Source organism: Haliaeetus albicilla, chromosome 7 (assembly GCF_947461875.1).
Source record: "Haliaeetus albicilla chromosome 7, bHalAlb1.1, whole genome shotgun sequence".
Classification (NCBI taxonomy): domain Eukaryota; kingdom Metazoa; phylum Chordata; class Aves; order Accipitriformes; family Accipitridae; genus Haliaeetus; species Haliaeetus albicilla.
The window spans coordinates 25614385-25637415 of NC_091489.1; the positions used below are offsets into that span (position 1 = coordinate 25614385).

Below are 23031 nucleotides of genomic sequence, written 5' to 3' on the forward strand. Positions count from 1 at the left end.
TGTCATGAAAGAAGCAAGATGAAAATGGAGTGCATTTTCTGCTACTGATTAGTCAGCTTCAAACATTAATAGCTTCAACCTTCATGGCCAGACAATATGTATTATGTTGTATTTATTTTAGAGACTCCAATAAATTTTTAATTCAGGTTTGAATTCCATCTCTGGTGTGGGTGGTTGAAGGCACAACCTGGATTAATAGAATAAAGAGGAAATTATTAAAATGAGAAGAATCATTGCATTTTAGAAGGAAAAATAAGCCTATAATACAAAACCTCCTTGGTATGTTTACTCTTTTAGGCCTCAAACTCTAAATCAGAGTATGTATAACTAGGTTTTCACTGTCATTCATATGAGAAAAAGGCTGATAATGTATATACTTTTTTCCTCTTTTAGCAGTTCTCTTCCTCTGTGACACCTGACTGTGTTCAGGTTTTTTCTAAGTGCTTGCAGTAGTCAAGGAAATACTGATTCTTTGAAGACTCTTACCAGCTCCTTCAGTAGATCTACTGTGTTCCTACTTTTTTTAAATGACTGCCTCACACCTGTCTGTACTTGCTAAAGCACCAGCCATTGTTTACTCTATAAAGCCCCTTTTTTTCCTCCTTCTCTTCAAGTCTCTTTTCTCTCAAGGACCTTTTCAATGCTATCTTTCAGCTTCAGATCTCTACTGTCAAAGTACACAATACGTTCAGAAAGCTACTGCCCAGGAAGTCTACTTATTCATTTGTATTTTTCACCATATATATGATAAATTGGTACTTAAGGGCAAAGGGAACACGCTTGTTCAAAATCCAGAAAGGGAAGGATAGATCATGGAAACAAATAGGCACAATTTATAATCCTTAACACTCATCATGTTACTAGGAATACCTTTATGTTATATTTAGAATTTGGTTGTTTTGATGTTTGAAACTAAATGTTTGCAGTTTGTCTGGCAAACTGCGTGCTGAATAGATTACACTGATTCACATTTCCTTATTTCAATATACCATCTGTGCTTTTGGCTTGTTGTTAGCCTGGTTGGGACTCTCGTTTAATAAATGCAAGTTACAAAGAGCTGTTATGCTCAGAAAGAGAAATCCTATATTTCACTTCCTTGAATAATCTCAACTGTTTTGACCTTACAGAAGCAAGGGCACGAGGCTGAATCTGTACCTACAGCAGGCTTTATTTTCTCTGGTGAAGAAGGAGGTATTAGCAGAGTATAAAGATCCCCTTGGTATATTTCCAGTGAAATTCTAGTATATATAGTCATAGTCATAATTTTCATTGTGTAATCATTTTAATTAAGTTTGACGATAAAAGTTAGTCTTGCATGAGGAATGAATGCACTAGAGAGACAATGAAAGATTGATGACAGCTTGGGGAGCATCATGTGCTCTGCTGGTGGAAATGCATGTGTGAAGAGCCGCAGAGCTTGGGTAGCAGGTCAGAGGTCACCAGCTCAGAGCAATGTCCAGGCAAAATTTTGGGGATCCAAAAGAAGCAGGATACAATGGGAATATCCAAAAGCATCTTTGGTAATATTTCTGAGGGGTTTTGCTTGAATGAATAGCTTCATTACTAAAATAATAAACATTAATTAATATCTGCATCATTTTTATAACTGCTAGCTTAGTAAGGTAATTAGTATAATTAGTATACAGTATTGCTTGGTGGCATGATAAATCATAGTGTAGTGAATGTTGACTCTTTACCATTATGAGGTATTATGTAATTTACGCAGGTGAAAAAAAAAAGGTAAAGGGGTAATCAAGAAGGGAAGCCAGCGGTGACAGCTGGGTGGCCTTTTGGTCACTCTTCTTGCATCTGCTGCCTGTATTCTCAGTTGCTTTGAATTGCTGTACTGTTAATTAGCAGTTCTTTTTCTCACTGTTGCTAAGTCTTAATCTCTGATTGAAACCTGTAAAGAGAGGCCAGAAAAGAATGAAGTAAAAAAACAGAGACTGGCAGGTTTTTTCCCTTCGGGCTACTTGTACAAAGGATGATACTTCCAGTAATAAGCCTGCGTTTGTTGGGCATCTCCTTTGCTTTCACATTCCTGGAGGCATCATCTACCGGTTACAGTTCAGTGCAAGGATGAAGAATGTTAACAATGTTTTTCTTCATTATATTCTGTTTTCTAGAACCTATGAGAACACCAAAAACATTGAAGATTGCTGAGATCCAGGCCAGACACATTGCTGTGGATTGGGAATCTTTGGGCTACAACATCACTCGTTGCCACACTTTCAATGTCACTATATGCTACCACTACTTCTGCGGACACAACGAGAGCAAGGCGGACTGCTTGGACATGGACCCCAAAGCACCCCAGCACGTTGTGGATCACCTGCCTCCATACACGAATGTCAGCCTCAAAATGATCTTAACCAACCCAGAAGGGAGGAAGGAGAGCGAGGAGACCATTATCCAGACAGATGAAGACGGTATGCATAAATGCTGTTATAGAAATTACAGCCAAGTCCAGTCTAGACAGGTGGAAGGAAATGACTTTGTGTTTTACAATATGTGTCCCAAAGGATGGAAGTTCTCTTCTATTAATGTATTAATTAGCCCTAAAACAGTAGCTTTAAAAGTATTATACCTGTCACCCAGCATATATATCCCAAACTGTCCATGTAACACAAGTCAAACTCAATCTCTCTCTTGCAAGAAAAAGGAGGATGGCTTCCCAGTCATTTCAAAAATGTGCTAACAGAGGTGACAAGAAACACATGGTGGTGTTAGATGAAGGCTTCTTCACAGTATTAGGTGTAGTATTTGAAAATTAATTTAATTCTGTGAATTTAAATATTGAGTTCAGTGCTTAAAGAATCTATTCAAGATTTAAAACCTCTTCAGCAAATATATTTGAGCAATAATTTATGTTGCAGGTTACAGTATATAGTATCTGTTAACTGTTTGAAAGCCACCCATCAGATTAAAGTATTATTTTGACAACTTGGGAATGGGACTCTATGATCCTTATGGGTCCCTTCTAATTTGAGATATTCTATGATTCTTCTTTAAAATTCTCTCGATGAAGTTTCATTGACAAGACAGTTGAACTTATCTTAGTTAGGAAGAAATAAAGAATAGATGCAGATGTTAACGGTGATATTTGGTGGTTAGGCTATGAATCTTGGTATGAAAGAGATTAAAATAAAAATAGATATTTTTCCCTAATTATTTAAAATGTGGTAGTAAAGAGAAATATTAGTTTCCTTTTCTTATATTTAGATTTCATTAAAATATTTACAGCCACAAAATGAAAACAGATACTGCCATCAGTAACCAAAAAAAGAATACTTGGGCTAATGTAAGAGTATAGATACATAAGAACATAAAATTGAAAAAGGTAGTGTGTTTGCATGTAAAATGGAGGAGAGAGTATAGCTTTATATATAGATAGCAATCAAGGTTAGAATCTGGTAGCACTTTTTCCCCATACATTCTCAATTTTACAAGAAATAGAAGAGGAATATGTTTACTGTTGCAATAAAGAAGAGAGAACAGCTTATTAAATAGGTAGAATATAAGGAGCTGCAGAGAGCTATAGAGACATAGGTGCATCACATGAAGATTTATTGACAAGTACAGAACTAGAATATTTCATGCAATTCAAATTTTAGCATTACTTTTTTAAAAAGTTAAATATAATCCATGATGAATTATTTCTGTACCTGTGTTTACATTATAGATATTTGTGCTTGCTATTTTCCTTGAGGTTAAAAAAAAAATGAAAAGTAGTAGTAATATTGTTATGTCCATAGAAAATGGTTTTCTATTTCTTTTTAACTGAGTTTTCAAGAAAGGTTATGTTTTCTCATAGCCTTTATCTAGTCAGATGTGCAGAGATGGTGGCTGGTCACTATAGCAGTGCCTGTCAAGAGCAGAGTCAAGTGCATATATTTGGTCTTCTAGTTTTGTTGTGGCTTATTCTTGGAAAATGATGCACACAGGGCAGGTTTTGGTCTCAAGCTAGCACGCCAGTGTGCTATCAGTGAACTTGTTTAGATTCAGCTTTGGTGTCAGAGGTACCATAGTGTAAAAAAAGCCTCACCCAGTGAACAAAAGTTGCTAAGGTGAACTGTTTCAAGCAGATGTTATTTTCAAAGAGGGATTAATAAATTTTAAAAGGTACCTATATTTAGGTGCACTGGAGGTAATAATGCTTGTGACTTGAAAATTGCCTCGTGAGGTCTACTCAGTGATACTATTGGAAATTAAATGCAGATTTTTAATTGTGCATTATTGATTGGTTTGAAAGTCTATGTCCATTTTATCATGTATTTCAAAATACGGAGCATGCAAGTAATGTGCAATATGGAGGGCTTTCAGCCGTCTCAGGATCAAAGGAGTATTCACACCTGTGTCTCTCCTTGAACTCTCATAGCAATAGTAAACTGAGTTCTGTAGTTGACTGCCTATGTGTATGCTGCTCGTTTAGTCCCATGATCAAGTATCTGTCTGAAAATGTTTTTAAACACAGTTCGCAGCCTAAAGCAGGACTCGGACTAAGAAGATGAAAGCTACAGGAAGATACATGAGTCTGTGCCCCACATATTTCACATGTGGTCAGAATTAACTTCATTGTCATGATGGTTTTTGCAGGTTTTGTAGAATGACCATAATGATAATTACATAGTGGGGGCATTATCAGTGATTCATTTATGAGATGGAAAATAGACGATCACAGTATTTTCCTACATTTTTGCAAATAACATTAATTAGAAATAGCCACCGATTACATGATTATATGAAACTGTGCACTTACATTGTGTACTTTTCATAAATAGAAACTTTGAAAACTCCAGATGACAACAGATAATTAACTTTTTGTTAGCTTTTCTGTAGTGTAGCATTCTTCCTATGACATTCTTTCTTACAAGGATCTGCTAATCAAGTAAAAACTTCATAGACCGTTGGAGTTCATTAAAGGTGTCTACCTCATATTTTCCTGTCTCTCTGCATCTTTACCGTTTTGTTCTCATCTTCTGTTGCTTTGTCCATCTTCCCCATGCTTCCAGCTCTCTGTCCCTTTCTTTTTTGTTGTTGTTGTTTTGTTTTAATCTTTCCCTTCATGTCTCTTCTTCCTTCATTTCACCTCCTCCCTTCTGCTAGGAGATTTACACATATTTGAACTTCTGGGATTTCCTAAATGCAGATGATCTTGGACTTTTGCGGGGCTATGGTCTGAGACAGTGAGGATCTCTGGTTGTCTTTCACAAAGGTTCACATTTATATAAGGTTGCATAGCTGGGCCAGACCTCCCAGAGTGGCGAGTGATAACTGAGCAGTGTGTGGTACCAGGAGCAGAATTAACTCAGGAAACAATTAGTAGAAGAACAGGGTAAGATTCAGAAGCTGTGCTTCAGACCTTTGAGGCTGTGACTGACAAATGAAGGTTTTAATAGCTTGTAATTCAGTATCTGCAAGAAAGCAAAGCCAGGACTGTAAGTCTGAAAATAGCCTCCTTTCTGACCAGAGCTACATCTGAATCCTTGGTGGTTTTAAGTATTCCTATTTAACTTGGATAGATGGAAATAATCTTTAAAGTATATTATAGTAATTTGCAAAGAGCTGTATTCCACGTAAAAATTAAGCCCTTGAGCAGTACACTGTTAAACAAGTTCTGCAAAAAGAAGATGAAAACAAGCAAATTTGTCAGTGTTTCATGGGTGAAACACCATCTTTCACTTTGGGGAGAGATCACACCATCACTAAGATCTGGGAGAAAGTTCTTCTGAGTACCTGGGTACTCAGCATTATCTGTGCAACAACAGGGACTCACTGTTTCACCTGCCTTGTTTAGGAGATGGACAGTGTTTGAAGGATTTGATAAAGGAAAAAGGAAGGCTCGCACAATCTGGGGACGCATACACGCTGGGCAGAGATGATGTTTGGCATTTCAAAGTACAAGAATCAGCAGTGAATTTATCACTTAGCATGAATCAGCAGTGTGCACGCGTTCTTGGAGCTGCCTGTTCACAAGGACGTTGCGAACTCACAGGGACCCCTTTTAAGAGCAGTGGATGGTGAATGGGATTAAAGCAGATAAATGCTTCCTTCATTTTTAAGTGGAACCAGATGCAAAAGGCAGTGGATTAACAGGAATAGTGGCATTAGCTCTCAGAGAGCAGCTACCGAAAAAGCAAATCATGAAGCTCAAAGTGTTTGATGGTGATTTTATAACTCATAAGGGAGTGTGTCAGCTAACAGCAGGCAAACAACTAATTGAAAAAGATCACTTGGAATATGGTGAGTACCCGTTTGGGGCCTTAAAGGATACCAAAGCTTTGGTCTGAGCCAAAGGAGACGCTCATTGGACACAAACGAGGCCCCCTGATCGTTCAGAGAGTGTGGCTCATTCAGCTCTGTGCAGAGATACCTAGAGCTACAATGCAGGGTTAAGACACCAACTGTCCAACCATTACTCATGCTCCTGGGAAAACTGCAGCAGGTGCACCACTCTGGGGAAGAGCAGAGGAGGGGGGGAGATGTTATAATTAGAGGACCAAAAGATTAAAAAGTGAAACACTTTGTGTACTGTCTAAATGCGTGAAGAAGAAATATCTTCCACCAGCTTCAGGCGGGAGGATTTTATGGAAATAGTTGAAATATAGTATTTTTCTGTGATTGACAGGAGTAAGTTTTGTGTTGCCTTTACAACACCCACCCACCCCAACACCACCCTCCCCCCCCCCCCCCCCCCCCCCATTTATTATTTGCTATGAGAAGCATTTTTTCCTTTGTGCTTTTTCAAGTTGTTCTGGCACATCAGGAAAATATTGGGGGTTGGGGGGAGAAGAGGTAGAAAATATGCTTTGATCAAAGGAAACAAACAAACAATGCTTCAAGGAGCTTTGAAAAAAACATAGACATAAAACTCCACTAGTAGCATTTTAAAAGTAATAAAAATAGCCCACCTGGGAGAAAAGTTAATGCAGTAAGACGAGCAGGCAGTATGTCTGATGCAGCAAAGGAGGGCTGCAAAGATTGCTTGAAATGGCAAACTGTCTCAAAAAAATGTCTAACTCATGTAGCTGAGTGATACATGCATGGATGTCAAGTGAACCCGGTATACTAATCCTATTAGGAAAAAATTGGCAAATGGTTGCAGTTAATAAAGAGAAACCCATGACTAAGAGATAAAAGTTTCAATGTGAAGTTGTCCATAAATGCTGCTGCTAAAGGTATTGACCTCAGTCCTTGATCTAAAAGGGAGACTAGTAACCTAGGTTTCATAAGCAGTGGCAAAATTTAGTGGCAATATAGCTAAATAAGGGAGGAATTTTTATGTCTTTAGCAGCAGTGAACTGAAACTGATTATAACCGACCTGCTGCCATTGATAAAAGGCCTATTTGTCCCTCAGCTTGTGAAAATAACCCCAATTTTTTTTTCAGATGGTAGGTAAGATTTGCTATCGGTGTATAATCGAGAGAGAGAAAAAGTGGTTGCAGAAAGACACGCGAGCGCTTTTTTTAAAGACATCAGAAAAGTTGATTTGTGAGAAAGTAAGAAAAATATTGAAATTATTAGCAGAGATTTATTTTAAGCTTACACTGAACGAACGACAAATGAAGTAAGCTGTTTTAAGGTATTGCAGAGACTAGAAATACGAGCTAGGTTTTATATTAATAGCTCAGGAAAAATTGGCCCTGAAACACAGAATTATTTACCCTGGCTGAAACAACTTCCTACTTTTCATTTCCTTTAGGTACCTATATTAGAAGCTTTGTAGCTGAAAAAGTGATATTGCATATGAGGTGCTTTGTTGAAACAGTGTGTTTGACATAAGGATGCCCGCAAAAAGGCCAGAATTAGTGGCTATTTCAGCAGTTTGCAGTGGAATGCGGGCTTCCACCTGGGCCCACAAGTTCCTGTTATTCCCAAACTGTGTGCTAGCTGAAAGCACTCTCTGAATATTGATTTACATATTTTTAGAAAGTTATAAGGTATGTGAGTATGTGAGATTATTTCACCCTGACATGGAGAAACGTTTCCAAATCCCAGAAATGAGGGGTACTGAAGTCAGCATTTGGTGTAAAAAGCCTTTAAACAAAATACTGTGTTAGGTGCCTGAGGCCCCAAATGCAGCAAATCCAGAACTCGTGGATTTAACCGCATTTGATATTTGCGCCAACATCTACAGCAAGTGCCACTGCCGCTGAGACTGATTAGCCTCTGTTAGCTTGCTCAGTAGCTTGGTTGTAAGCATTTATGTTTGTTACGTTAGTAACTGTATATAGGCTGGAAGGTACGGGGACCCGTCGCAGGCGTGAGCAGGTCCGTGCCTGCACAGTCCAGCAGTGGCCCCAGGTGGGTGACGCCGACCTGTGGGCTTTTGCCCAGGGAGCGTGGCCCAGTGTATATATAGCATTTTGTTCTTCGCTGCGAATGGTGCAACTCAAGCGATTTCCAAAGAAGTCATTTTTGTCATCGCCTTTGGTGTGAATACTCATATGGTAAAGACAACTCGTAGCAATTCTGATTTTTTTTTTCCTTTTTATTACATAAAATTTGCTTCTATTTAAACCTTAGTCTCGACTTGTAACAAAGCATGAAGTTAAAATGGTAAATCCCTCAGAAAAAGCCAATGGAAAGGTGGGCCATTTTAATTGCTTCTAACATTTAAACAGTAGAAGAGATTGACTGTCACCATCTCCTGAAAATAAGCACCTACCTTCGGAGAACGGCTGTAAGTTTTGCTGCTGATACGCTTTACTTTTTGAGTACCGCAAAGGAATTTTTCCCAGTATAACCGTGCATATATCTGCACATAGCCTTTACCATATAGCATAATAATACTATGCACAGCTTTCACAGAGTATAATGATAATAAAAATACTCTGTTTACATGCGCTTTCATTATTTTGTAGCAGGAAAACTGAAGCAATATAAATTCATTTTTATAGTGGTTGGTGTCAGTTAATACATTGTTCTTCCAGAAGTAATGTATTGTAATATAAATTTCCCATTAAGTTAGTGTAGAACAAGGTTTAGGTGACACTATTTGTGAATAACAATTTATTTGTGACTGTGACGTAATTTAATGCAAATACATTGCTCTAAAATGAATTGGTCTGACGTCAGATTGATGGTTGGTACTTTTATTATGCATAATATTGATAAAAGTCCACCATCCCACAGGTATATAGAAGAAAAGATTATCAGCTTTTCACTATATGAATATATAGCTTCATTAAAAGGGGTCTGGAGATGCATATAAATCGTGGAAGAAGAGCTTGTGATGTTTCCACTATAAAACCTTGCTGAAATTCCCTTTGAATTTGTTTTGTGTCACTTTTATATACATGTACATTTTATGTTGTATACTTTTTAATAGGAAAAACGATATTTTTTTTTTGCTTAAGTTCAAAATCTCTTCTGAAACCCATACAGTTAAACTCACCTGAAGGATTTCCCTTCTTCAGATAAGTGTAAATTGTTATGTGTTGGAAGTTTAGCACAGAATAATGCATGTGAAAGGAAAAGTGTTTACTGTTGTTGTCACTGAGAGAGACTGGGGTCACACTTCACAAGGTCAGCAGATGGAAAGAAAATCAATGGGACCAGAATCTTTTTAAAGAGAGGGTGCAGAGGCCAAAAGGTCCGAGTCCAACTCCTCTAGCAGCTACTTACACTCTTTGAATTATTCAGACACCTGGCCATTGATAGGGAATCTTAAGCAATGTACTTCACCTTAATATACACTTGTAATAGTCTTGAGTGTTTTGATTTAGTATAGACTGTCCATAAGTTCAAGGAGAAGAGCAAGAGCTCACGTAGGAAGAAGAATGAGAGTTGAGAAGGCAGCAAAGAGGCACTGTGGTGGGCCATGGGGCTTCTGGAGATGCACACACAAGGCTGAAGAAAGCCTTTTGGGCTGTTTGTGAGGAAGTTTCCAAGAGCTATTATCAGCACAAGGATGATGTTTACCTGGCTGTTTTTCACCTGAGTCCTTGCTAAATAGCGTATAAAAGAGAAGGCTCTTAACACTGCATTGGGAAGGTGAAGTTTAAGGTATTTCTTCAGTCCTTAGAGTCCTGCTGGGAGTTGTAGGGAATAGACAGCAATCGCTGTCTACATGGAGAGATGCAATTTGTATCAGAGTAACAATTTGTAACAGAGTAGTGTTACCAACAGGTTACCTTGCTGTTGTTCTTTTGTTGGTGGATTTTTGTTTGCTTGGGGTTTTTTTACTAATTTCAGCCCTCTTAAAATTTCTGTTTGTAACTAATACTGACCTGAGAACAAAGACACAAAATCACAAATGAGGATGTTTAGGCATTATTTGGACTAACCTGGCTGATGAATGTGTGGGCCTGCTCACAGGTACTCTGTTCTTTAAGCAAATTCCTTTGCTTCTGCTTTTCTCTTTCCTCACTTACCTTTGCCCCTTTGGCAAAGCTGTGCAATTAAAAGATGTTTTTACTGTGGTTGAACTGAAAAATGGAAGGGAAAAAATAACTTCAGACCCATCAAAATGAGTCCTTCAAACTAAAATTAATTTATATTCCTTTTTCTAGGCATTTGAACTTTTATTTGTTTCTTTGTTTTAATTCCAGTTGAGCTCTCAAATAATTTAAGCTGATCCCAAGCTTCATTTTTGGTGAATTTGTGGGGCTGGGTGAGGTTTGTGGGAATTACTGTTCTCTTTCTCTAGACCCTTGCTCTCTTTTACTTTCTGACCTTATTTTTACTGGGATTCCCGGCAAGCTGCTCATCGCTGTGCTAGCTTCTGTTCTTGTGCCCTTCCCATGGCAGTGGGAAGAGAAGCATGAAACTAACTGGGATCATGTAGTTCCAGTCAGTTTAACATTGCTGCTGCTGCCACAAGCAACGAATTTTATGTTGCAGGAGAAGAAAACACAGTCATGCGATGCGATGAGCCTAGAGGCTTCTCCCACTTGGGCATTTAAACAAAAAATGTAGGCGGCTTTATGCAACCCTCAAACATAGAGCCCTGCACCCAGTTTCAATTGAATATGAAACATGTTCTTTAAAAGCACCACGCAAAAAGTATTTTGCAGGTTTTTGAGCAATTGTATCTGTTTTCTTTTTACCTCACCTGCTTTAACATGCTTTAATGTTAAATTTCATATTCTGTGTGCGTGTCCCAGTGCATTCCTCTATTCTCTCCCAAACACAGATGTATATGCACGCACACACACACATGTGTGCACGCGTCATCCAAGCAAAATGTCGTGTGCGTCAGGGTATATTCATACCTCATTTGAGATGTAGAGAAGAAAAACAGTAGAGCATTCCCATGAAAAACAAAGCGTTGCCTACAGCAAGTCTCTCAATGCCACTAACAGCACACAGGGGCTGTCGTGGTGTGTCAGCCTTCATCCACTGCCCAGTTTGTATTGGGACAGTGAAGCAAAGCAGCAGTGTATGATTTTAGTTAACTTCTTCTAAGTTTTCATTGGGCAGATGGATGAACAGTTTCTGTGAAGCTCGCATCTGTTTGCTTGTGGGCTTTTTTGACTCCATGAATTTATTATTAAAGTGCCAAATTATGTTGTTTGTACCAAGGGTCAGATCATCATTTATAGCTTCCATGCAGACTGAAATAAATCCCACTATTGGGACAGACCACTCCTTGGTGCTGCTAGCACAGTGCCTGGCGCTTCCTTTGATCCAGTGGGGTTTAATTTATTTTTACTCTTTGTAAAACTTCAGTCTGCTTTGATAATTAATAACCAAGAATTGTCATGTGTGAGGCTCACTGAAAGTTATGCAGAAGAAAATAGGCTGATTAAGAAGGGGAGAGAAATATATGTCAATATATTAAATAGAAGTAACATTTTAGCTTGAAAGACTGCAGATTTGGGCAACTTTGGCTTTTTGAGGGGGGAGGGTGTTTCTTTGGGTTCAGGGTTTCTTCAGGTGCTCTTTTATCCTCATCCTCTTCTTTCAGCATGTGTGTGTTCAAACCTAGGTGAGCTGCTGTGATTAAAAAGGAACCGTATGTGTAGGCAAAAATATCTTGTAAGCTGAAATGGGAGATAACTAAGTGCTCCCACCTGGTGTTGATGGGATTACCAGGTACTGTGAATCACTCAGGCAAAGAGGCCTGAGGTGACACTTCAGACTTGTTATTACACCAGCGATATTGGTTGCGTTTAAAATAAGAAAGTGGGGTCACCTTAGTGTGGTTCAGTTCCCAGCTTTGAAAATGTCTCTTACTAGAAAGATTTGAAGTAAGCAGTTTTGATCCTTCTGCAGCACAAGCACGTCAGTGGCTGAAAGAAGGGACAGCTGAGGGGCTGTGTTTGCCCTGTGCCCAGCCCCCCCCCTTTAAACAAGGATTTCTTTTAAAACAAGAAATCATAAGAAGGGGTGACTGAAAACTATTTTGTAATCATTTCTCTCGTTTGGAAGATGCTGTATAACAGAGGCTCTTCCTTGCCTTTGATTTTTCTTTTTAAAAGGATTTTAAAACCATGTAGTCCTTGTCCTAAGATATGCTTATTACAGAGTTCAGTGATGTTCCCTGAAGTTGTAATCTAGCTTGAACTGTTTCCCCTGGCTATACTACGAGACAATTTGACTTTGCATGAAGTTTTGAAAACCATATGTGCGGATAACGTTTCAACTTCATGCTCTCTCCTCACTGTGAATGACAAAATACGCTTTGAAGTGCTTTTTCATACTCTCTACCGTTGCCTTTTGCATGCGAATGAATATTAATAAAAATAGGCCCGCGCTCACTTTGGTTTTTAATAGGATGTTCTGTCATCCCTTTAAATTTTCTGTCTCTTGAATTTCCTATTTTTAAAAGTTTTATTTTGTTCATAGTGCCAGGCCCTATACCTGCCAAGTCGGTGAAAGGAACTCCTTTTGAAGATAAGATCTTCCTCAACTGGAAGGAACCTGTGGATCCAAATGGCATCATTACTCAGTATGAGGTAATCATTAAACAGCTAACGAGCATAGGATAGGGCTAGGAAGGTGCGGCAAGAGGGGTGGATGTTGATGCTCTGTAGGCAGCTATTCAATTATATGCTGCTTTCATTTACAGAATATGGGATTTTGTGTAGTGATTAGATACTCAAAAATCATAATTATTGTGCATATGTTGTTGGCTGCCCAGCCCTGTCAAGTGGCTTTGGCACGTGAGTATAACAACATTACAGTCCACGTGGGAGGTGCTAGTTTTAAAAATCTTGTGTCATTACTATACACCCTTCCAAAAGCCATGACAGCTGTGATCCGTGAAATCTTCTTTGTTGGAAGAGAAGGATACATGGAAAGTAAGATGGTTATTAAATTTGGAGCAATGTTTTTTAGCTTTGTCAGGTCTTTAGATACCACCCTTCAAGGAAACCTCCATATATGTTCTATTTAAAGTGTATTTAATATATGAACCTTCTGAGGACCTCCACAGGAGGTTGGGAGGAAACAGGAGCTGATCTGAGAAACAAACACCATTCTCTCCAGCACTCCTTTTTTAAAGGAACAGACAATACAACTTTGTATACTAGTGAATTATAGGAGGAAGACAAACCAACTAACCAAACAAACCCCCTTAAATCTGTTTGTTTATCTATTTAATGCTAACCAAGTTCTTTAAATAGTGTGGTTAACCCTGGTGGGCAGCTCAGCCCCATGCAGCCGCTCACTCACTCCCCCACAGTGGGATGGGGGAAGAATCAGAAGGGCAAAAGTGTGAGCTCGTGTTTTGTAATCACAGATCGAAAACACAGCACCATACCAGCTGCTGTGAAGAAAATTAACTCCATCCCAGTCAAAACCAGTACGTTAAAATACCATCGCAGGCTTTAAATATATTAGCTTGGTTTGGACAGCATTTAAATATAATTATTAGAAGAGGAGAGGGAAATGTATTACAGGAAGTGAAAAATAAAGGGGTTTGGTGGAGATGGGGAGGATGGTGGTGGTGTCCTAACTTAAATAGAACAGTGTAATTTTCCACACGTGAACTAAAATCACAAAGAGAGAGAGATGAAGGGCATCTGCATAGCCTTTCAAGTGAAGCAGACTCTACAATAATACACATCAAGTCCTCATGGTATCCCCAATATAGCTGGGTAGCTAGATGAGCATGGGTCTTTTGTTTCCTTTGCAGCCAAGATAACCTAATCCCCTTGTGCCAAAAACTGTAACAATTGTTACAAAAATAATTGTTTTCACAGGTCAGCTATAGCAGTATACGGTCATTTGATCCTGCAGTTCCTGTTGCAGGACCTCCACAAACCGTGTCAAAGCTGTGGAACAGCACACACCATGTCTTCTCACACTTGCATCCCGGTACTACTTACCAGTTCTTTATACGTGCAAGCACTGTTAAAGGGTTTGGACCAGCAACCACAATCAATGTAACAACCAACATCTCAGGTAAAAACAAAAAACAACAGTTAAAAAAAAAGGAAGGGGGGGTGTGTGTGAATGTTTTGGGGATTTTTTTGTAAGGCTTGAAAAATCATTAAATGGGAAAGAAAACCCTCCAAAGAAATCCTGTCATGTTGTGAAACTGTATTACTGAAAATGTTTTGGAGCGTATTTGCCTAACAGTAGCATAAGTTCAGGGATAAATCCTTGCATGAGGTGGAAATTGCACACCTGTAGTTGTTAACTGTTTGATTTTGTGTAATCTTGTACTTTCATCTAAAGATTTTGGAGTGCTGTATAAACCTTAACTAATTAATCCTTACAGCACTCCATAGGTCACTAAGTACTGTATTTGTTTTGCAGATTAGTAAAGTCAGATGCAGAAAATTAACTGACGTACTCAAGGTGACACCACTTAGCAGCACACAGCTGTAACAGAATTGGGGCAGTTGGGAGAAAGTGTGAATTTATTTTGCCAGATTCCTATAGGTCTGCTTCCTTGTGCCTTTATTCACTTACTGCAATGCACCAGAATTGACACTATTCATCTTAATAATGCACTGCAAACTCTAGGAGAAAGTAATGTCAAGTAGAATGCTTTAGTATTTTTATTTTCTTAAATTTCAGTATTATTCTCAAAAAATATGATAGTAGCTTATGCAGTTGATAGCAGAAGATAAGTCAATGCTATATCTAGAGAGACTGTTGATTTTATGACATGGCGACTTCACACCTTGGCAGAGATCAAAAACGTCAGTCATTTAGAAATTCAAACAGCACAAAGCAGGCTCTTTTCCGTATTATCTGCCATAATGAAACTTACATTATCCTGTGAAGGGAAGTTAGTAAAGTATTGGAAGGCCCTACCATTTCTATAGGAAACTACTCATGTAGTTTCCTCAGCCAGTTCTCAAAAACATGCACATAAATCAAAATGTGAGAAAATTCAAGGCAGAGCTCCTTGAATTATATAGCAAGTGAAATTCTGTAGTTGTTGTAGTTAACTGAACAATTTGTTGAATTCCATCCCAGCACATAAGCACTAGCATTCCTCATACCCCAGCCCCTTCAAAAAAAAACAACCATACCACAAAAAAAAAAAGAAATTACATGTTCCGTTCTGTTTATCTAGCTATTAGGTTGTTTTGAAGTCTAGTGTTTTATTCAGGTTGTTTTAAGGTTCTTTTGTTTCTTCAGAACAAATTCCTGTTCATAAATGTTCAGGGATAATGGTGGTGTAGTACTTGCATATTTGTATTCTAACCTCTTTGTAGGAGGAAAAAAAAAAAAAAATCTAATTTCTTGCTAACATGTGTGTCCCCCAGACGTTTCAGTATTTTGAGAAATAAGCACCTCAACATGTATGGATTATTTAATACTACAATGTGTTCAGGCTTCTTTAGATGTGCCCTCTTTTTCCACCCAGAAATTTTGTCCAGAATCCAGTCTACCACACTTTCTAGACACAGTATGGGTCGTCTGTTAGTTAGCAAAACATGGTTAATGGAAAGCTTAAAGGCAGGCTGTGACACCCTTTGTATCTGAATTTCAGCCTGGTTTTTTTTCATCATCTTGCTTTATACTGAACTGTTCTCTGGTTTTGCTCTGTATAACTGATACTTTTTATGAAGCAACACATATGTTTCAGGAAATGCTAGCTTAATTTTCATAAGGAGTGAAATTATTCCTTTTAACCAAGCTTACAAGTGGTTGCCGTGATCCTAGTGAACATGGTGTAAACAGTAATTTATAACTGAACATTGAATGAAAGTTATTTCTATAAAGTAATAGTTCCTGATATAAAAGCAACTTTTGTGCTTATCTAGAATCTGGGACTGATGAACCAAGGCTTTTAACCTTTCAGTGTTCTTCTATCTATTGATATATTATTGTAAAATTATTATGACTTAAATGATTGACATCCTGCTAGGAAACACCCTTTTTGTGAAAGTTCGTTTTGAAATACAAAGGCATCGTTAGCAATTTTATAAAGATAGAGCCACATATTAAAAAAAATAAAACATGCAGATAGTTTTCAAGCTTGTTAAAGGTTAGTAATTAATAGAAATCTATTATTTTCTGAATCGCAGAAAATCCTGTTTCTTACCTTGCACTAGAGGTGAAGTCAGCAACAGTATTACCAGTGAGGACTGTAACAGGCTTGTGGCAGCACATTAAAGTCGGATGGTTGAAGTAATCACCAACACCAGCCATCCAACCCACAACAAATATTTCTGCCATGAAGGCCTGACATCCAGTCCATTAGTCAATCGGTTCCTGAACTGCTTCTGGTCTTGACTTTGATTTTGTTACTTCTTAATACCCTGGGCTGAAAACTGCAGTGGTTCAGAAACTGATTAATGAGCAGCTTGGCCATCCATTGTTAGAAACAGAAGGAGAAATGGGCATGGGAAAAGACTACCCCATCCAGTTCTAGTCCACAGGTGCATATCTATCCAAGCTCAATTTTCCTGCACTCTGGTCTCTCATGACATTTAAGAGGAAATGTGAAAGGTTCTTCAATTGTTGGAGGAGGAAAAAGAGAGATGGTAGAGGTTGGGTCTTCGAGATGGTGAATATAGTTGTTTGTAAGGTAGAAAGAGCGAGGCCAAAATGGGATTTTGTACTCTTAGGGTTTCTTGGCAGTCACCTCCTCCCTCTATTTCTGTCCTTCTTGAATGAACCTGTCTAACTTGATAGGTATCATGATTTGAGGGGGTGCAGTTAGGGATGGGGTTATCAATTGCTGGTGAAGTCCCATACATGCTCTAGTAAAAGATTATGCCTGACTGGAAAATCATTAAAAAAGACTTACATAGCTGGTGAAGATTGTGGCTTTGTACTACATTGCGAACAGCCACAGTCTCATGAAAGTTCAAAATATTTTCACTGATTTGTTTCTTGTTCTTTTCCTTCCCACTCAATATTAATCAGCTCCCACTTTACCAGACTACGAAGGAGTCGATGCATCTCTCAATGAAACTGCTACTACAATAACTGTACTCTTGAGACCGGCACAGGCCAAAGGTGCACCTATCAGGTAAAAAAAAAAAAAAATTAAAAATAAAATTTAAAAAAAAATCAAGAAGAGACTTTTTTAGTTGATCATATGCTGTCTTGCATCTCATAGAGCTGTTCATTTCCAAGTGATATTCATTTAACGTTGCTATTGTTTTTCTTAGCTAGACTGAGCTTGCCAATAGATCTGTAATTAAAAAGAAAAAATTACTGGGTTTTTTTGTTTTTTAAAAGATAGTCGTGACCTGAATCATCCAGCTGTCTGTCCTGTTTGATTTAGGGTCCTCAGGACCACCTCCTGTTCATTACAATTTCATTTTACTTTCTCACAGTGTCTCTGAAATATGAAGTTGAAAGGTGTTTGTCAGAAAGTGGATTTGAAAATAACACTTCCTCTCCAGTGCTTCACATCAGCTATTCTATAGCATATATGTATGATTGGAAAATTGGAAGTTCAGAGGAAATGGGAGAATAATAGTGATGAATACAAACTATTTGACCTTTTTCCTCTCACAGTACTTCTTACTAGAAATCATGTAGCAAGCTATTAAATTTTATTTGGCGTGTCTCATAATCATATTAAAATGTTTCATTTATGTTAACTTTGAGGGGTGTTTCCCTTTCTGCTCTCTATTGAGAGATAATTTAATTCTGTTTGCAAAGATTAGTCCACATCCTGCTCTTCTACTTGTTAGTGCAAAAATTTTGTGATATGATTTGATTCCATTTGTGTTTTACCGATGTGGCTGCATCGGCAATATTCAGGGACAGGGTTGACTAATTGGGGGTTAATTAGCTACTGAGCATCAGAAGCTTTTCATGTTCTTACCCTTGTGACATTTTAGAGAAATACAGGCTAATGCATTTCATTCTGTGTTACATTAAGTTGGTTACTGTGGCTCAGCTGATGTAAGGTAATGTGCCTGAGCCCTAAAAGTAGAGGAAAATTAAACTGTTTCTTAGGTCTGTTTCCATTAAGACGAATGTATGTTTTACATGGATATTGGGGGGATGAGTCGCGTACCTATAAGCATTTTTATATGCTTATCATATAGTAACCCATATGATTGATATGGTCAAGTTATTTATTTATATTCTGACATAGAAGATAATGCAGATTCATCCCCTTTATAGGAGATATTGATGTGTTGTATTCATAAATAAAATGGTAATCCCATACATCATTAGTTTCTGAAAGACTGCCCTGGAGCAAACCTAGGGTTTTTGGGGGTGTGAAGAATGATAAAACATACAGAGCTACCTTCAATACAGGACTTGGATTCTTAAAGTAGGGTTGCTGTTGAATTGATACAGTAGAAACCAGACCTGTGATCTGAAAATGCTCCCAAGTTATGCAGATGCTTAAACTCACTATACGCCTTTGTAGGTGCTTTTAAAGCCTTGCAGGTGTCCTGCTGCTGGCCATATCCAAAGCTGTCCCTGTTTGAGAAATGCAATATCTGTCTCTCATCTAATCCGTGCCAAATCCTTTCAGTCTTGTGCCTGGTCCCCTGAGACTGGGGCTGATGCACAGGCTCAGCCAGAGCCCGCCTGCCAGACACCACTGGGATCTGCTGACGGTGGTGCGTGTCTTCTTTACAGCAACTGGTCTGTGGCACATTTGTGCAGACAGCAGCGGGGTTCCCGCCTTCAGACCTGCCACTCACCCCGAGGGGGGCAGGCTCACATCCCAGGTTTGTCTCCTGGGGGTTTTCTTTCATGAACTGGTAGCGTGATGGGATGCGGCTAGAGGATTACTCGTCCCATGCTCAGGGAGCTCTGCTTTCTCTGCACTGTACTGGCAGGCGAGTATGTCACTGCAGAGTAAACCTGCAGCACACCACCTTTCCTTACAGCATCCACAGTTCTATGGCATGAGCTGGTGACTCTGGCCTGTGAAGGTGGCAAAAAGGATCTATGTACTAAATGTTAACAGCTAGTTTGATAGGGATAGTTTGATAGAGTATCAATAACTGTTGTTTGAGTATGTTCTCAAAAAAGCATACGTCTTTCTTCCTGTCTCCCATCTTCCCTCTCCACTTTAATTTCAAAAACCTAAGAAATTACATTAAATTTCTAACATCAAGAGGCCAGGGAAAGAAGTCCTTCCCCATAACCAGGGAGCTGGGCTCTATTCCTAAAACAAACCAGGTGTTTTAGTCCTTACTTGGAATGAGGAGCATTCTCCAGGGGAATGCAGAAGACATGGTCCTGTTCCCTTTCATGAAGTTATGCATATTGCAGTCAGGTACTTTGCAGCAGCTTCTTAATAGGGGAGATAAATGTAGCACACTGAAATTCTGAATTGATTCAATGCATTTCGCTAAACTTTATGATGCATTTTAGTGAAGGTTCACTCCATCCGCACTGCAGTTGCGTTTCTACTACAAGCTGGCTTGCTGCCATAATGAGTGTAGGTGGGAAAAAGTGCATCGCTGTGCCTGCAGCAGTGGTTGAGTAAAAGGGACTCGGATGCTGTTCTTTAGCCTGACACTGAAAAATACAGTTGGTTTTTTGAAAAGGTTTTTTTGCACCCAGTCCTCTAATCACTAGAGCTGTATATGGTCAAAAGATCATTTTATTTAATAGCAGTAGGTCCATGTTTAAAAAAAAAAAAAAAGGGTAGAAAACAAAAAAAAGCTTAGTCTGATACTCTTCTGCTTTTACAGACAGAATTATACTACGATCAGCTTTTGTTGTACTTCAGCCTCTCCATCAGCACAGCCCCCCAGGAAACAGATGTTCCTTAAGTCAAGTGAAATCTATGTGTGGCTGTCAATCATTTCTTTAAGACACTGCATGCCATAGTTGTCACAGTTTAAACATGACTCCAATCATATCTTCTCTGTCAAGTGTTATCGTGTAATCTGTAGCATTCTTTATGGCCTCCTGAAGTTTTAAACCAAACTACGAACTAGAAATGCAAAGGGAGACCGGGCTGGATGGCTCAGGCTCATTGTGAAGTGTGTACCATTTCAACATCAGTCTCGTGGATGAGATCCCAGTCAGTAGTGTCAGTGGTGCTTCAGTGATTCATTTGAAGATGTGATTTGTCACTGTAGTTTTTCTGAAGGATCCTAACTGAGCACCAGCAAAACAATCTTTTGTTCTCAAATCCTACTGCAGACGAGGATTACAAAGAGCATGTATTGGAATCAGCATAGACAAATTTTTAATGATGACATTTATTTTATTTGATTGGTAAAGTGTTTTTCTTATACCTCCATATGCAAAATCAAGTTGTTTTCATTTTGCAACAAGACTAATTAAGTGACCGTGGCAGGGAGCATCTAAAACTTAGTTGTCGGTCGGACTTCCAAGAGCGGGGCTTGTAACTTGGGCTGTCAGTCAGTCTGGTACCTGTCAAAGGAGAGGATGCTGTGTCTCCACTAGGCACGTAGAAGGAAATCTCTAGCTGGTATTAAAGCCTAGTCAGAATAGGGCTGAAGTACAAAAAATGTGTTCGCTGCTGCCGTACCCCTTTGCGAGCCTGAGTTTTTAAGGAGGAGTGAAAAGGAGGATCTGTTGGCAGGGGCCTCCTTCGACTGTAATCATCTTGGTCAATAGGGAGGTACTGTGCAGGTTTTCTTAAGTTAAAAAAAAAAAAGTTTTTTACATGAAAAATAATTTCTTCATGCAATATCTCAGCTGAGGAGCTCTTCACCTGCTGTATCTTCAACATTTTCTCTGCTTACCTGGCTGTCTCGGACAATTGTTTGGCCTTTATGATCCTGACAACTTATGTAACATTATTCTTCAGAATAGCTCAGAATTTATTTTAGTCATCAGGGAGAAAGAATATTGTCATCTAGGTTTTCCACTCCTCCCACTTTATTTCTCTCCTTTATTCCTTCTTTGCTGTATGGGACGACTGGAAAAAAAATGGCTTTTGTAGGAATTCCCTCAGCTCCAGTGACAAGAAAGTTCTCTCAATAATTGAATTCCCACCATTACACAAAAAATGTGTAGAAAACGTAAAATAATTGAAGCTAGGATTAGTGATATGTAAAAATGCAAGGATAGGCAGTGTACATAGCCTTTAAACTTTCACTTATAGCCTGATAGCAGACCACATTTGCAGCCAGTGAACACCCTGCTTTTCAAGTTGCAATTTTAACTTCAGCTTCTTTCTTCACATCTTACAGCAGGGTGACCATTCTGAATGCTATTATGAGTACACAGAGTAACAGTGCTGCTTTGGAGACAATGTAGTGTTAGTATATGGGTTTAAACAGATGGTATCACAAAGGGCCTAGAGGTAAATGACTGTATTCCTCCACCTTGTTAGCCTATAAAGTTGCACAAAAAAATACTGCCAGATCCCCTTTCCAAAGAGGATAGGCACATCTTTTATTTAAAAAATACTTTGTGAAAATTTAAAAAATAAATAAATAAAATAAAAAGCCTCGTTGGAGACTTTAAAGACTTTCTGTCATTTGCTATTCTTTCTTTAACTAAAAGTAATTGTATAAACAGAGATGACTTCAACGTGTATGTCTATTTCTTGTTTTCCACATTTTGTAGCTTTTCAGATGTAGGGGCCTGAAAGGCATTATTTCTGGAAGCATATTTTATTTAAAAGAGAGCATATTTTATGTAAATTATTTGAAAATTTTTCAGAACATCACATTTTATTGTGATCTCATGCTTAAAATTTTGTCATACCTTTTATATTCAAAAATTACTGCATATTTTTAAAGAATGCTATTAAAAGGGACTTACCTAATATTTAACTCAATATTTAACTCTCATGCCCTTCTTTTATTTTTCAGTTTGTATTGGTCTCCAAGAAGAATTGCCCCTTTAAAAAAGATATGCACCTGTAAAAAAAAAAAAAGATGCCTCATTTAGCCCTTAGTCTTTAAAATGGGGGGGATTTAATTTGGAAACTGGTGGATCTCAGCTTCTGAGCTGCGTGACAAACCAGGCTGTTCCTGGGGTCGGTTGCCTCCGTCGCGCGCAGACGTTGCGCTGTCCTTCCCCTCTCCCTGCTGGCTTTCCCCTCCTAAGTTGGCGGGGTGTCACAGAAAACAAGTTTCCCACTCTCCTGGCACTTCGGAGGGCAGAATTTGTGTCAGACCCAGTTCTTTGGCAGCTCACGAGAGAAGACTGCAGAAGGGAGGGAGCAGTGCCTGTGTTCCCAGTACTCTCCAGTTGGTTGGCTGCCCAGTTTGGGAGCGGTGGTTTTAACCCTGCCTGGGTCCAGGGCCAGGCCAGGGAGGGAAGGAATGCCATAGTAATTTCTTCCCTTGGGACATTATAAACAAAAATTATTTTTAATATTTTACATCCTGTCAAGTTTGTAAAATAACTATGCTTTCAGGTTTTTTTGCTAGTACATTAATTTTGAAGCGTAAAGAAAGATTCTCAGTGTGCAGGGGTCTTGTGGAAGTGATTTGTTGGTGCAGGCCGCATTAACCAGACATGGTTAATAGATAGTTTACCACAGAAGGTGATTTATAACCAAGCTCAGTTCACAAACAGTTTATGAGAAACAGAGATCCCCGGAACTAACTCAATCATTTTTTTGTGTACATTCTTCTTTTTACCTGGAGTTTCAAAACTGAGGTGACTTTATATATTCCTCTTGGACACTTTGAAAGGGAAGAGGCTTTCTTACTTAATTTTTTAGGTGCTAGGAAAAGGGGATGCTAACTTTTTCTTTA

The 23031-nt window shown here is 38.7% G+C and overlaps 1 protein-coding gene and 1 long non-coding RNA gene across 13 annotated transcripts in view; one reads left to right on the top strand and one right to left on the bottom strand.

The window, feature by feature from the left end:
* The window catches only part of PTPRK (protein tyrosine phosphatase receptor type K), a 418390-nt gene that overhangs the window by 318711 nt on the left and 76648 nt on the right, over positions 1–23031 (top strand). For all 12 annotated transcript variants that reach the window (XM_069787404.1, XM_069787405.1, XM_069787396.1 and 9 more), the window contains exons 8-11: positions 2127–2429; positions 12794–12903; positions 14152–14353; positions 17282–17387. In XM_069787404.1, coding sequence (XP_069643505.1) covers positions 2127–2429; positions 12794–12903; positions 14152–14353; positions 17282–17387 — 721 coding nt within the window. The remainder of the gene's footprint in view (positions 1–2126; positions 2430–12793; positions 12904–14151; positions 14354–17281; positions 17388–23031) is intronic.
* On the bottom strand, positions 20535–22175 carry LOC138686103 (uncharacterized). The gene is made up of 2 exons (XR_011325431.1): positions 22088–22175; positions 20535–20725 (listed from the first exon to the last, which is right to left on the bottom strand). It is a non-coding gene; the product is annotated as an uncharacterized lncRNA (long non-coding RNA).